Source organism: Macrobrachium nipponense, chromosome 11 (genome assembly GCF_015104395.2).
Source record: "Macrobrachium nipponense isolate FS-2020 chromosome 11, ASM1510439v2, whole genome shotgun sequence".
In the NCBI taxonomy this organism is placed as follows: Eukaryota; Metazoa; Arthropoda; class Malacostraca; order Decapoda; family Palaemonidae; genus Macrobrachium; species Macrobrachium nipponense.
Genome location: NC_061087.1, coordinates 23,419,100 through 23,434,861, shown reverse-complemented (window position 1 = coordinate 23,434,861; position 15,762 = coordinate 23,419,100). Strand labels below are relative to the sequence as shown.

The 15,762-nt window shown below is 38.6% G+C and overlaps 2 protein-coding genes across 2 annotated transcripts in view; one reads left to right on the top strand and one right to left on the bottom strand.

Moving 5' to 3' along the window:
* Window positions 1-7,617, top strand: part of LOC135208292 (dnaJ homolog subfamily C member 3-like) — a 33,737-nt gene extending 26,120 nt beyond the window's left edge. Inside the window, exon 3 of the mRNA XM_064240398.1 lies at window positions 6,706-7,617. Within this exon, the coding sequence (XP_064096468.1) occupies window positions 6,706-7,617 (912 nt within the window). The remainder of the gene's footprint in view (window positions 1-6,705) is intronic.
* The window catches only part of LOC135198144 (uncharacterized), a 285,187-nt gene that overhangs the window by 260,933 nt on the left and 8,492 nt on the right, over window positions 1-15,762 (bottom strand). The window lies entirely within an intron of this gene.

Below are 15,762 nucleotides of genomic sequence, written 5' to 3'. Positions count from 1 at the left end.
TACACCAACTTGTCTTATTTATATTTCATTTAATCAGATGCTAAACTTCTCTGTGCTTTATCAAAAGAAATCATAATAACTTTCGATATAACGCTATAAAAGTAGAAAGTTAATTTACAAATATTAGGCCAATGCTTATGCACACGGTTCCTGCTGCCACTCTATGGTGAACACTTCATATCACACTTTGGAAGCCGCAGATGTTTCTTTGGGGAAATTCTTTTTTTTTTTCTATTAATAAACAATTACTGAACTAACATTGATCATTCACTGGGGAAATACTTAAATAGGATGACAATAATTGGAATAAAATATACTAACTGGCAACCCCATGAGTTTCTATAGAAGTACGATCAATTCTGAGATTTGTCGCTTCACTTCTGGAACTTACTGTACGTACATCTATATAACCTGGACGTTGAGGGAATAAATGTGCGTAAATACCGAGAACTCTGAGAGATGATGAATGCTTTCATAAAGAGACAAAAGACCACGAATTTGTGTCGGACACTGCCGGGTGATATTAAACCAGAACAATTATTTACAAAAGGAAGAATGAAAATGTTAAACATTTCTTTTTCAAATTAGCACTGATGATGGCCACTGTCTCTTAACTTGCGCATTGAAACACTGCAAGTGAAGAGTCGTGAAGGAAAAAACAAGAAATATATATATATAAATTTTGTAGGATATAAATAATGGTAAGGAAGGCCAAGCGCTGGGACTTATGAAGTCATTCAGTGCTGACAGGGAAATTGAAAATGGAAAGGTTTGAAAAATGCAACAGGAGGAAAGCCTCGCAGTCGCACGACGAAATAATTGTTAGGAGGTGGATAGCAAGACAGAAGAAAGAGAATATGAATGGAGCTACAGTAAAAGGAATTAAAGGGGTTGAAGCTGGGGACCGAATGGACGCTACAAAGAACCTTAAGTAGTGCCTACAGCGTACACCCTGAGGTGCACTACCACTCCCTCCGCCCCTCATCCCCCCCCCCCCCACAAGGGGAATGTAAATGATGAATGTAATAATTTAAGAGGAAGAATTATCAAAATACGATTACTGAAATCCCTGGATATGTTAGTCTGTATGATCGAAAATCGGATTGAAGTTCGAGAAAATCTTGACACAAAACAGAGGAATGATGAATTCTACAGTATCGGACTTTCTGACAAGCACTTTTGTTAGTTTCTGAAGCACAACGTAACCAAATGCAGCTAATATCAGACTCTAAAGGTCTGATGCAACTTTCCATTCCTAATTTTTGCTCCTTTTGGTTAGTTTTGGGGTCATCATAAGTTCTGTAACTTATATAAAAGGAAAAAACTTGATTTTATAAGATGAGGTTGCTAGGTTACACCAACGTTCATACTCTACTGATGGCTAGGGAAAAAGTGCCTAGCATTAGTCAGCTTATTCTAATACTCGATTCATCTGACGAAATCTAATTTTATCATCCATGAAGCCTCTCATTCTGGTACCTTTTGTGCGGAAGCTAAAATCCTCCAAGGGTCCTTATTGTCTCCATAAAACTATTGGAAGTGGTGGTTTCCTTCTTCCAAACAATGGTGGTCAATAGGAATGGCATATGACGTTTAGGCCAAAGACCAAACACTGGGACCTATGAGGTCATTCAGCGATGGAAAGGGAGTTCAGAGTATGAGGAAAACTTCGTTGTTGCATTATGAAACAATTGTTAGCAGAGGGTAGAAAGTGAGATGGAAGAAAGATAATATGAACGAAAGTACAGTAAAAAAAAATGAAAGGGGATGCAGCTACGGGACAAAAGGAGGTTGCAAAGAGCCTTACGAGTTATACTCCGCTACGGGGGTGTAACTCGTTTTGTCCATCATCAACATTCTGTTGAGACGCCAGGGTGTCACAAGTAGTCTCAGATTTTTTTTTTTTTTTTTTTTTTTTTTTTTTTTACCTTCCCCTTTACAATAAAATATGGAAACATCCTCCCGGCAGTGTTTTGAATGTTGATGATCTCAAGTTTTCATAAGGCTTCAATAATATTTTAAAAAGATTTGTAATGCTACTTTACAAAGACTGCAGGAATACTTCAAAGCAACGCCCCATCGCCTTAACTTTTTTTTTCAGTTATCCATCCATATATCTATCGGTATATTTATTGGCTATTTCCCATTTACTTTGGTTGTCTTTTTTTATACACCACTTGGAATTATTTTCCGCTCAGTCGTGAATACTATGAAAAAAAAAGCACAGTAAAGAGCAGTAAATAGTAAACAAATAGCAAAACCAAATTACATATAATGTAGAAAAAATCCGAGTCTTTAGTAATTTAACACTGCAGTCAAATTTAGAACGTTAAATTCCAATGATTTTCATGACAAACAATGCAATCAACGCGGGTTTGTAGTAATATAGCGTGTAACAGCGGGATAGTTTTCTCAAGGTATATGATTATAACAAACACCTGTATCAAAAGAAAAAAAACTGTCAACGTGCAATAGCCAATGGGATGGTCAACCCAAGGAGGCCCTTACCTATCCCTGTCCCATCACCCACCACACACACAAATAGGAGGAGGAGGAGGAGGAGGAGGAGGAGGAGGAGGAGGAGGAGGAGGAGGAGGAGGAGTGTGGATTAAAATACCAAAAGCTTGATAAAAACCTACCTCTCAAAAGATTAAATGTAATTATGAGTCAGAGAATACGTAAACGGGAGTAAAACTATATAAAAAAAAAAGTACAAAAAGGAATAAATAAATGAAAACCCACAAGGAAGTTGGTTGAAACTCAAGGATGACGAATAATGAATCGTCCAACGGCGTCTGGCTTTCCTTGTGGTCACCAGTCCAAGTACTATCCAGACCTGATGTTGCTGAATTTTACTATTCGAACGAACAGTGGTATATATAGTAATCACGTTACCAATCAACATATAGTTCCACACTGGATGGGTGGTTTTCGAGCTCGGCTGCCAATTCGGTGGTCCGAAGTTCGCTTCCCAGCTCTGCCAACACGGAATCAGAGGAATTTATTTCTGGTGATAAAAATTCACTTCTCGGATCCCACACTAAATTGTGGTTCCCGTTGCTAGGTAACCAATTGGTTCCTAGCCACGTAAAAATATTTAATCCTTCGGGCCAGCCCTGGAGAGAAGTTAATCAGCTCAGTGATCTGGTTAAACTAAAATATACTGAACTTTTTTAACTTCAATCAGCTTCCACCCAGCCACCCTTTCTTCTCCTGACTCCTACTCCTCCTCCACCTCTTCCTTCTCCTCCTCCTCCTCCTCCTCCTATTTCTCCTCCACCTCTTCCTATTTCCACAAAAGCCTCATCCTCTTTCGATTTTGCCTTTCTCGGTAATTTTGGAAGTCTGTTTTTCCTTTAAGAATTCTTCGAACATCTGCTTTCATTTTGATCCATATGCCCATGCCCTCGCTCTCAGATCATACGTAGTTGCATCCTGTCTCACGTCTGTTTTTGCTCAATGCCCACCGCCATCCCACCCCAACCCCCGCCCACGCGATTTTTTTTTTTTTTTTTTGTTTTTTTTTTTTTTTTTTTTTTTTTTTTTTTGGTGCTCATGCCCAATTTGGGAGCTTTCTCTCTCGCGCTGCAATGTTCGTCAATTCCCCCTGAACGCGTGTGTTCGTCCGATCCAACCCCAATTCCCAGTCTCTTATTCCTGCCATTTCCTAAAGTAATGTTACCCTTGGCCCCACAGGTGAAAAACCAACCAGAAGCTGATAAAAAAATATATATATATTAAAAAGAAGTCTTGGCACAGCGAATTGAAATGTCAAGATTTGGTTTGAAGGTACAGCGACATACTAAGCTTTTATTTAATAAATAAATAAATCATAATTTCAAGCTTGGGTTTAATTACCTGACATATTAAACCGAAATATAAGCTTGGTTCAGTAAACAACTATCAAGACCGGTTTTAATTAGCAGAAGTTATCAAGCTGAAGTTCTGTAAGAAGTGTATATTTTCAGCTTGGAGGGTTTAATGTGTACCAATATATCCTGTCCGGGTTTAGTAAAACGAAATACCAAACTGAAACCGGAGGTTTAAGTAGAGATATCAACCTAGGGTTCAGTCAACTCAAGCTAAGATTCAGTCAACCGAATTAAGCTTGGGATTTAGTTAAAGCGAAACATGCTGAGGCTCAGTAAACTGAAAATTACAAGCCTGTGTCAGTAAACTTCTATCTACATTTCACTTAAAAGTTAATAAACCGAAATGTCGAACTTTGTTCTGCAAACAAATATCATGACTGGGATGAACGATTGGGTTTATAAAATCAAACTATTGCGATGAGGTTTAGAAACTCAGCTCAGTAAGTCAAGCTTTTAAGTTTGGAACATAAAAAAATAAAGTTTGCATTTTTCAAAGGGAAACAACGATAGAAGGTCAATTAAATCTAAATCATGAGCTGAGTTTTATTAAACCGGATTGCCAACTGTGGACTCAACGTAACCAAAATAATAATTAAAAAGACTGGTTTCATCAAAATACAAACCATGAATTTCTTCAAGAGAAAATCAAGCATGGTTTTATTGCAACCAACCGCCAAAATTTATGTTTTAATGCTACACAGGCCATCTCTCTCTCTCTCTCTCTCTCTCGTCTCATCTCTCTCTCTCTCTCTCTCTCTCTCTCTCTCTCTCTCTCTCTCTCTTAGCATTGCCTTGGTTTTAAAAAGTAAACTTCAAGCTTTAGTTCAATGAATTTACGCATTAGGCTGTTTTAAATTTGACCCTACCCAACTAGAAAACCTTAGTTTATAAATAAACAAAAGCTAAATAACAAACGTGAATTCCACAAAGTTAAATGCATTTGGTACCTACGATATTTCAAAAATAAAAAGAAAAAAAATATAAGCTCAACACTTCAATTCCATACAGTAAAGTATTAAACATGAATTTATTAAATTGAAATATCAAAACCGACTTTTTCATAAATCTAATAATAATAATATAATAATAATAATAATAATAATAAAATAATAATAATAATAATATAATAATAATAACTAATAATAATAATATGGAAAAAAAAACTCTATACATTACTCATAACACTTGAATAAAATAAAAAACTACTGAGGACAAAGGGCTGCAATTTGGTACGTTTGATGACTGGAGGGTGGATGATCAACATGCAAAATTTGCAGCCCTCTAGCCTCAATAGTTTCTAAGATCTGAGGGCGGAGACAAAAAAATGCGGGGATGGACAGACAATTACCCATCTCAATAGTATTCTTTTACAGAAAACTACAACCTCTGGCATGAGAAAAAGAGTATAAGGAATGATATACAATGAAGATAGAATTGCACTCATCGGCAGCCAGTATATGCCAAATACAGAAGCATGATGTTCAGCATAGCCTCATTATTATGTAAGAACAACTAAATATATAAACTATATATATAATATATATATATATAAATATATATATAATATATATATATATATATATATATATATATATGAAGATAGAAGGCCCATAAACACTATTTATACGTTGCAACAATGCAATTCAGGCGTAAAATATTTTACAAGTGAAAGAGGCACAGACGAAAGCGTCTGAAATCTATTGTCGGAACGTGAAATGGTGCTTTATGGGCTTTTATCATATTATATATATATATATATATATTATATAATATATATATATAATATATATATACTTTGTGTGTATTTATATATATATATATACGTATATGCATAGATATAAAAGCTTTTATATCTGTGCGTATATGTATATTTCCATACATGTATACATATATTTGTGTGTGTGTGTGTGTGTATGTGTGTGTGTGTGTGAGAGAGAGAGAGAGAGAGAGAGAGAGAGAGAGAGAGAGAGAGAGAGAGAGCGGAAGGCCAAAGAATTTTACGCTTCTCTCATTAAAAAAAACCTTAACAACAAAATTTTTTTCAATTCTCAATTTTGATAATTTATTTTGTTTCATAATCATCTGTGACTAAAATGTTAAAATTTCCAGCTCTCTTTTTTAGTTACTTTCTCGAGAAGACATTATTTACTGGTTCATTTTTAAAGTCGTCTCCATTTGCATGGTTTCTGAAGCCGTCGCAGTCTTCATGAGCCTTCAGTTACTCCAAGCCTTTCCGAAGGCTCCGTGTGGAATCTCCCGAAGCAAGAAAATTGGCCTCGGAGCCAAAATGAAGATCTGGAATTCCTGGAGCTCTAGTGGCATTTTCCAATTCGAAATATTTGATCAGCTGAAAAGAAAGGTAACCATGTTTGCCCTTGGTAAATTTAACTTTGTTGTGAAAAACCTATTGGCTCTGATCCCAACCGGATCAGTGGTAACCTTTCATAAATGGAAATTGGATCCGAATCCTCGGATTATTATTAGTAAACCAAGCCAGTAGCTCTTGTTCTGGGAGCACTTTTGGCCGAGCACATCAGTGCATTGAAGACCAGAAGGCTCTCCAGATTGGTCAAGATGCTACTGCGCAGAAAAACGACGACGACCTTTATACGCAACGGAAATGATCTCGCTTTTGAAAGAAGATGGAAGGATGCAACGTTCGCCGAGAACTTTTTCCTCCTAGATGAACTCGAAGATATGAATTTCAACGAGGCTGCTCTGATGAGAACGAATCAAGATTTACTTGACGAGTCATGGATAAAAGCATAACGCTGAAGAGGAAAATAAACTCCTAAAGAAGAAAATAGAAGAGTTGGAAGACGCATTTTTCCAGAAGGCCAAGGATGTTGAACATATAAACGAACAACTAGCACGGAAGGAAAAAGAATGTGAGAACCATCGAGAAAAACTGGAAGAACTCCAGAAGCAAGCTGTGGACAATGACTTCTACTGTGGGTACCTTGAAGAGAAGGTCAAGGCTCATGAGGCTGAAAGAAAGAGGCTGTTCCAGGCGACGGCACAACTCGAGGAGAGATTGCAAGCCTCACAGAGAGAAGTATCATCTGTTCTCGCACGAAAGGATCTAGGCGATCAGAAGAAAGTACATATCCAGGAAACCACAGTTCAGTCGCATCCACAGGAGAATGAAAAAATTAATGAGGAATTAGAGGAACGAGAACCACCAGTTACCGTGGTATACAATTCTATGGCAAATCAAAAGAATAAGAATGATGCTCTGATTGAAGAAAACAAGGTCAAGGGAAAAATGTTCTATAAGCTAGGACGACTGGAAGAAGCAAGTGAATGTTTCCTCAGAGTCTTGGATATGGACGACGATCAAGTGGACTGCAGGCGAAGACTGGGATTATGTCTCTTGTTGCTTGGCAGACACAGCCAAGCTATGACGCAGCTTGAGAAATTAGATGATCAAGAAGATTTGGTTGCAGCTGCCAGAACCTTGCAAAGAATGCAACGTCATGGCTGCCCATACTACATCCTAGGTATTGCAGAGGATGCTAATTTGAAGGAAATAAAGTGGGCCTACAGGAAGCGGACACTCAAGTTTAACCCTGATAACTGCCAAGGGTCTAAAGACGAGCGACAACGCAGAATGGATATCATGCACATGGTCAACTATGCTAATGATCTCCTATGTGATACTGATGAAAGAAGAAAATACAACGCAGTCAGGAATTCATCAAGGACCTGGCAGATAGTGTGTTTAAGATCCTCAAAGAGACAATGAAAGCAAAGAAAGAAGAAGAAACCTGGAAGGACAACGAAGAGGAAGAAAACTAAAGGAAACTAGAAAGAAACGAACAGAAGAAACAGCCTGTGATTAACCAAAATTGTGAATGATTTTGTCTTGTCACCAGGTGATGCTGCTGCGTCGTGTTCTAGAGGCCCTGCGATCTTCTTGGTCCAATCGATGAGCTTGACTGCAAGATGGGTGCTCTGCTGCTCCCCCCGGCAGCAAACAACAATGGGAGGTCCCCCCACCTCCTACACACCAATCCTGCAATCAAAACCATCGATGGGCCAAGAAAATCGCAATGCCTCTGGAACACGACGCAACATTATCAACTGATGACCAGTCAAATTCTTCACATTGTTTTTTCTTTGTAGCGGTAAAGACAAGTCTTGTGAACAGGCTTTTCATCAGGCATCCTTGACGATTCTCTCATCTCCCTGATGGAGGCAGGAGGCCCAACTGTCAGGATGAGAGCCAACAGTTATTCAGAGGAAGGAGGACCAGCTCTCAAGATAAGAGCTAACAGCTGTTCGGAGGCTGGAGGACAAGCTCTCAGGATGAGAGCCAACAGCTATTTGGAGGCTGGAAGACAAGCTCTCAGGATGAGAGCCAACAGCTGTTCGGAGGCTGGAGGAAAAGCTCTCGGGATGAGACCTAACAGCTGTTAGGAGGCTGGAAGACAAGCTATCACAATGAGAGCCAACAGCTGTTTCAGAGGGTCACAGGGCACCCCCTCTCCTGCCACATGATTACCTCTGGAATGGGTGTCGATACCAATTCACCTATTGGATTATGCACTGCATGTTAAATCACATTTTTTGCATATACTGCAGTGGCAACCTCTGGCGTGGCGTAAAAACCCGTAAGTTCAATGCCTTTTATATATGCAAAATATAGGTTATGCAATGCATAATGGCTTGAATACTTGCATATACTACTGTGGCAACCTCTGGCGCGGCGTAAAAACCCGTAAGTTCAATGCCTTTTATATATGCAAAGTATGGCTTATGCAATGCATAATGGGTTGAATACTTGCATATACTACCGTGGCAACCCCATGGAGGCGTAAAAACCCGCCCTAAGTACAATGCCTTTTATATATGCAAAAGTATGGCTATGCAATGCATAATGGGTTGAATACTTGAATATACTACCGTGGCAACCTCTGGCGGCCGGGCGTAAAAACCCGTAAGTTCAATGCCTTTTATGTATGCAAAGTTGGCTTATGCAATGCATAATGGGTTTGAATACTTGCATATACTACCGTGGCAAGGCTCTGTCGCGGCGTAAAAATCCCCGTAAGTTCAATGCCTTTTATATATGCAAAAGTATGGCTTATGCAATGCATTATGGGTTTTGAAATACGTTTGCATATACTACCGTGGCAAACCTCTGGGCTCTGGCGCGCGTAATAACACCCGTAAGTTCAATGCCCTTTATATCCTGCAAAGTATGGCTTATGCAATGCATAATGGGTTTGAATACTTGCATATACCTACCGTGGCAACCTCTGGCGCGGCCGTAAAAACCCGTAAGTTCAATTTCAATGCTTTTATATATGCAAAGGGTAGGCATATTACTTATGGCATAAAAAACATTAATGGGCCTTGGGTGAATACTTGCATATTACTACAGTGGCAACCCTCTGGCGCGGCGTTTAAAAACCCGTAAGTTCAATGCCTTTTATATATGCAAAGTATGGCTTATGCAATGCATTATGGGTTGAATACTTGCACATACTACCATGGCAACCTCTGGCGCGGCGTAAAAACCCGTAAGTTCAATGCCTTTCATATATGCAAACTATGGCTTATGCAATGCATACTTGGGTGAATACTTACATATACTACCGTGGCAACCTTTGGCGCGGCGTAAAAAAAAACCGAAAGTTTTCATAAGCCTTTGGGTTGAATACTTGCATATACTCAGTGGGAAACCTTCTGGCGCGGCGCCCAAACCCGTAAGTTTCAATGGCTTTTAATATACAAAGTATGGCCTTTATGCAATGCATAAAATGGGTTGAATACTTTGTATAACTACGGTGGCACCTCTGGAGCGGCGTTAAAAACCCTCAAGTTTCATGCCTTTTATATATGCTAATTATGGCTTATGCAATGCATAATGGGTTGAATACTTGCATATACTACCGTGCAACCTCTGGCTTGGTAAAAAAACCCGAATTTCAATTGCTTTTATATTGCAAAAAGTATTGCTTTATGCAATGTCAATGGGTTGAATACTTGCCTACACACCGTTTTGGGCAACCTCTACGCGGCGGTAAAAAACCCCTCAAGTTCAAATGCCTTTTATATATTGGGCCAAGTATGGGCTTATGCAATGCATAACGGGTTGAATACTTCCATATACTACTGTGGCAACCTCTGGCGCGGCGTAATAACCCGTAAGTTCAATGCCATTTATATATACAAAGTATGGGGGTTGAATACTTGCATATACTACTGTGGCAACCTCTGGCGCGGCGTAAAAAACCCGTAAGTTTCAATGCCTTTTATATATGCCAAAGTATGGCTTATGCAATGCATAATGGGTTGAATACTTGCATATACTACCGTGGCAACCTCTGGCGCGGCGTAAAAACCCGTAAGTTCAAATGCCTTTTATATATGCAAAAGTATGGCTTATGCAATGCATAATGGGTTGAATACCTTGCCATTATACTACAGTGGCAACCTCTGGCGCGGTGCGTAAAAACCCGTAAGTTGCAATGCCTTTTATATATGCAAAAGTAATGGCTTATTGCAATGCATAATGGGTTGAATAACTTGCTATACTAACCGTGGGCAACCTCTGCGCGGCGTAAAAACCCGTAAGTTCAATTGCCTTTTATAGATCAAAGTATTGCTGTATGCAATGCCATAATGGGGGTTGAATACTTGGCATATATAACCAATACAGTGGGCAACCATCCGTCGGCGTGTTAAAAACCCGTAAGTTCAATGCCTTTTATTTAATATGGCAAAAGTAATGGCTTATGCAATGCATAATGGGTTTTGAATACTTGGCATATACACTAACCGTGGCAACCTCTGGCGCGGCCGTTAAACCCGTAAGGTTCAATGCCTTTTTATATATTCAAAGTATGGCTTATTGGCAATGCTAATTGGTTGAAAGAAAAAACCCTTGCATATACTAACCGTGGCAACCTCTGGCAATGGCGTTGGCCGTTTGAGAGAAACCCTTAAGTTCAATTTGCCTTTTATATAAAATGCAAAGATGGCTTATGCAATGCATAAATGGGTTTGGGGAATACTTGCATAATACTACTGTGGCATCCTCTGGCCGCGGGTAAAAACAAAAACCGTCAAGTTCAATGCCTTTTATATATGCAAAGTATAGGTTTATGGCAATTGCATAATTGGATTGAATACTTGCATATACTACGAGTTGGCAACCTCTGGCGCGGGCGTAAAAACCCGTAAGGTTCAATGCCTTTTATAGATGCAAACTTAGGGTATTATGCAATGCATAATGGGTTAAATACTTGCATATACTACCGTGGCAACCTCTGGCGCGGCGTAAAAACCCGTAAGTTCAATGCCTTTTATATATGCAAAGTATGGCTTATGCAATGCATAATGGGTTGAATACTTGCATATACTACTATGGCAACCTCTGGTGCGGCGTAAACACCCGTAAGTTCAATGCCTTTTATATATGCAAAGTATGGTTTATGCAATGCATAATGGGTTGAATACTTGCATATACTACTGTGGCAACCTCTGGCGCGGCGTAAAAACCCGTAAGTTCAATGCCTTTTATATATGCAAAGTATGGCTTATACAATGCATAATGGGTTAATACTTGTATTACTACCGTGGCAAACCTCAAACCCTAAGGTTCAATGCCTTTTATATATGCAAAGTACGGCCTTTTGCAATGCTAATGGGTTAATACTGCATAATACTACCTGGGGCAACCTCTGGCGCGTAAAAAAACCCGTAAGTTCAATGCCTTTTATATTGCAAAGTTATGGCTTAATGCATGCATAATGGGGTTTAAAAATACTTGCATATAATCTTGTGGCAACCTCTGGCGCGGCGTAAAAAACCCGTAAGTTCAATGCCTTTTATATATGCAAATATGGCTTATGCATGCAATATTGGGTTAATCCTTCATATACTACCGGCAACCTCTGGCGCAGAGGGGGGGGGGGGGGGGTAAAAACCCTAAGTTCAATGCCTTTTATAATATGCAAATATGGCTTTGCAATGCATATCGTTGAATTCTTCATATCTACTGTGGCAACCTCTGGCGTGGCGTAAAAACACGTAAGTTCAATGTCTTTTATATATGCAAAGTATGGCTTATGCAATGCATAATGGGTTGAATACTTGCATATACTACCGTGGCAACCTCTGGCGCGGCGTAAAAACCCGTAAGTTTCAATGCCTTTTATATATGCAAAGTATGGCTTATGCAATGCATAATGGGTTGAATACTTGCATATACTACTGTGGCAACCTCTGGCGCGGCGTAAAAACCCGTAAGTTCAATGCCTTTTATATATGCTAAGTATGGCTTATGCAATGCATAATGGGGTGAATACTTGCATATACAACCATGGCAACCTCTGGCATGGTAAAAACCCGTAAGTTCAATGCCTTTTATATATGCAAAGTATGGCTTATGCAATGCATAATGGGTTGAATACTTGCATATACTAACGTGGCAACCTCTAGTGCGGCGTAAAAACCCCTAAGTTCCCCAATGCCTTTTTATATTATTCAAAGTATTGGCTAATGCAATGCATAATGGGTTGAATTTTACTTGCATATACTAAACTTGCGGCAACCCTTATGCGCGGCGTTAAAAACCGTAAGTTCAATGCCTTTTATATATTCAAAGAAATGGGGTTGAATACTTGCATATACTACCTGCGGCAACCCTCTGGCCGTCGGCGTAAAAACCCGTAATCAATGCCTTTTACCTGAATATGCAAAGTATGGCTTATTCATGCAAATGGGTTGATACTTGCATATACTACGTGGCAACCCTCTGGCGCGGCGTAAAAACCTAAGTCCAATGCCTTTTATTAATATTGCAAAGTAATGTCCTTAATTCCAATACAAATTTTAAACAGTGGATAACTTGCATATACTAAACCGTGGCACCTCTGGCGCGGCGGTAAAAAACCCGTAAGTTCAATGCCTTTTATATCAAAGTAGGCTTATGCAATGGGCATAAAATGGGTTAAATACTTGCATATAATACTGTGGCAACCTCTGGCGCGGCGTAAAAACCTGTAAGTTCAATGCCTTTTATATATGCAAAGTATGGCTTATGCAATGCATAATGGGTTGAATACTTGCATATACTACCGTGGCAACACTACCGTGGCAACCTCTGGCGCGGCGTAAAAACCCGTAAGTTCAATGCCTTTTATATAAGCAAAGTATGGCTTATACAATGCATAATGGGTTGAATACTTGTATATACTACTGTGGCAACCTCTGGCGTGGCGTAAAATCCTGTAAGTTCAATGCCTTTTATATATGCAAAGTATGGCTTATACAATGCATAATGGGTTGAATACTTGCATATACTACCGTGGCAACCTCTGGTGCGGCGTAAAAACCCGTAAGTTCAATGCCTTTTATATATGCAAAGTATGGCTTATGCAATGCATAATGGCTTGAATACTTGCATATACTACCTTGGCAACCTCTGGCGCGGCGTAAAAACCCGTAAGTTCAATGCCTTTTATATATACAAAGTATGGCTTATGCAATGCATAATGGGTTGAATACTTGCATATACTACCGTGGCAACCTCTGGCGCGGTGTAAAAACCCGTAAGTTCAATGCCTTTTATATATGCAAAGTATGGCTTATGCAATGCATAATGGGTTGAATACTTGCGTATACTACCGTGGCAACCTCTGGCGCGGCGTAAAAACCCGTAAGTTCAATGCCTTTTATATATGCAAAGTATGGCTTATGTAATGCATAACGGGTTGAAAACTTGCGTATACTACCGTGGCAACCTCTGGCGCGGCGTAAAAACCCGTAAGTTCAATGCCTTTTATATATGCAAAGTATGGCTTATGCAATGCATAATGGGTTGAATACTTGCATATACTACCGTGGCAGCTTCTGGCGCGGCGTAAAAACCCGTAAGTTCAATGCCTTTTATATAGCAGTATGGCTTATGCAATGCAATGGGTTGAATACTTGCTATACTACCGAGGCAACCTCTGGCTCTCGTAAAAACCCGTAAGTTCAATGCCTTTTATATATGCAAAGTATGGCTTATGCATGCATAATGGGTTGAATACTTGCATATACTACCGTGGCAAACCTCTGGCATGGTAAAAACCCGTAAGTTCAATGCCTTTTATATATGCAAAGTATGGCTTATGCAATGCATAATGGGTTGAATACTTGCATATACTACCGTGGCAACCTCTGGCATGGTAAAAACCCGTAAGTTCAATGCCTTTTATATATGCAAAGTATGGCTTATGCAATGCATAATGGCTTGAATACTTGCATATACTACCGTGGCAACCTCTAGCACGGCGTAAAAACCCGTAAGTTCAATGCCTTTTATATATGCAAAGATGGCTTATGCAATGCATAATGGGTTGAATGCTTGCATATACTACTGTGGCAACCTCTGGCGCGGTGTAAAAACCCGTAAGTTCAATGCCTTTTATATATGCAAAGTATGGCTTATGCAATGCATAATGGGTTGAATACTTGCATATACTACTGTGGCAACCTCTGGCGCGGCGTAAAAACCCGTAAGTTCAATGCCTTTTATATATGCAAAGTATGGCTTATGCAATGCATAATGGGTTGATTACTTGCATATACTACCGTGGCAACCTCTGGCACGGCGTAAAAACCCGTAAGTTCGTGGCAACCTTTGGCGTGGCGGAAAAACCCATAAGTTCAATGCCTCATACAGTATTTGCAAAATATTTGATCCTGGTGTGGCAGGAGGGAAGATTCCATCTCTCTTGGCTAGCTATTGGAGCTGAGAATGGGGAAGGGTCCATCCCTGGCAAAAATAAAACGCCATTCGATGACACTCCATAGGCGAGGATGCCCCTGGGATGAGATCGCTTTCGATTGCTAAAGGCCCATAATTATATATATTTATATATGTATATATATAAATGTATATAACGTATATATCATATATAATACACATATGAATATATGTAAATGTGTAATATATATATATATAGTATATATATATATATATATATATATATATATATATATATATATATATATATATATCTAGATATATATATATATATATATATATATATATATATATATATATATATATATATATATATATGGGCGACTGTCTAAGTGAGTGTGTGGGTGTGAATGTTTACTAAAAATGGCTGTCCAGCTGTGTATCTACAGTATGTATATGTGTGTGTATATATATATATATATATATATATATATATATATATATATATATATATATATATAATGTGTGTGTGAAGTGTACATATAATATATATATATATATAATATATATATATATATATATACACACACAAATACACACACACATATATACATATATATACACAAAGTATATACACACACACATATTCATATTGTAGACATACAGCTAGACAGCCATTTTTAGTACACATTCACACACACATACACACTCACACAGACAGTCAGTCATATTTCCACAACCACGCACACAAGTACACGCAATGCTTTTGACGAACATCACCGCTGCTCACCAGCAAAACGGAACAGAAAGAATGAGGAGCAGCCTTTTCTAGTAGTGGAGGTGAAAGTGGCAGCTTTAATGAAACACTGTGTATAACAACAAGCGGTTGAATGTTAAATAAGGAGTTGGGAATAGGGAGTTGGGATAATGGGCTACAAATAAGCCTAGGATTCAGTGGGTCTAATATAATAATAATAATAATAATAATAATAATAATAATAATAATAATAATAATAATAATAATAATAATAATAATAATAATAATAATAATAATAATAATAATAATAATAATAATAATAATAATAGAGACAAACACCATCCCCCACCAACAGAAAGGCTGCAGAAGGAAGTGTAGGGGCATAAAAGACCAGCTCCTGATAGACAAAATGGTAATGAAGAACAGTA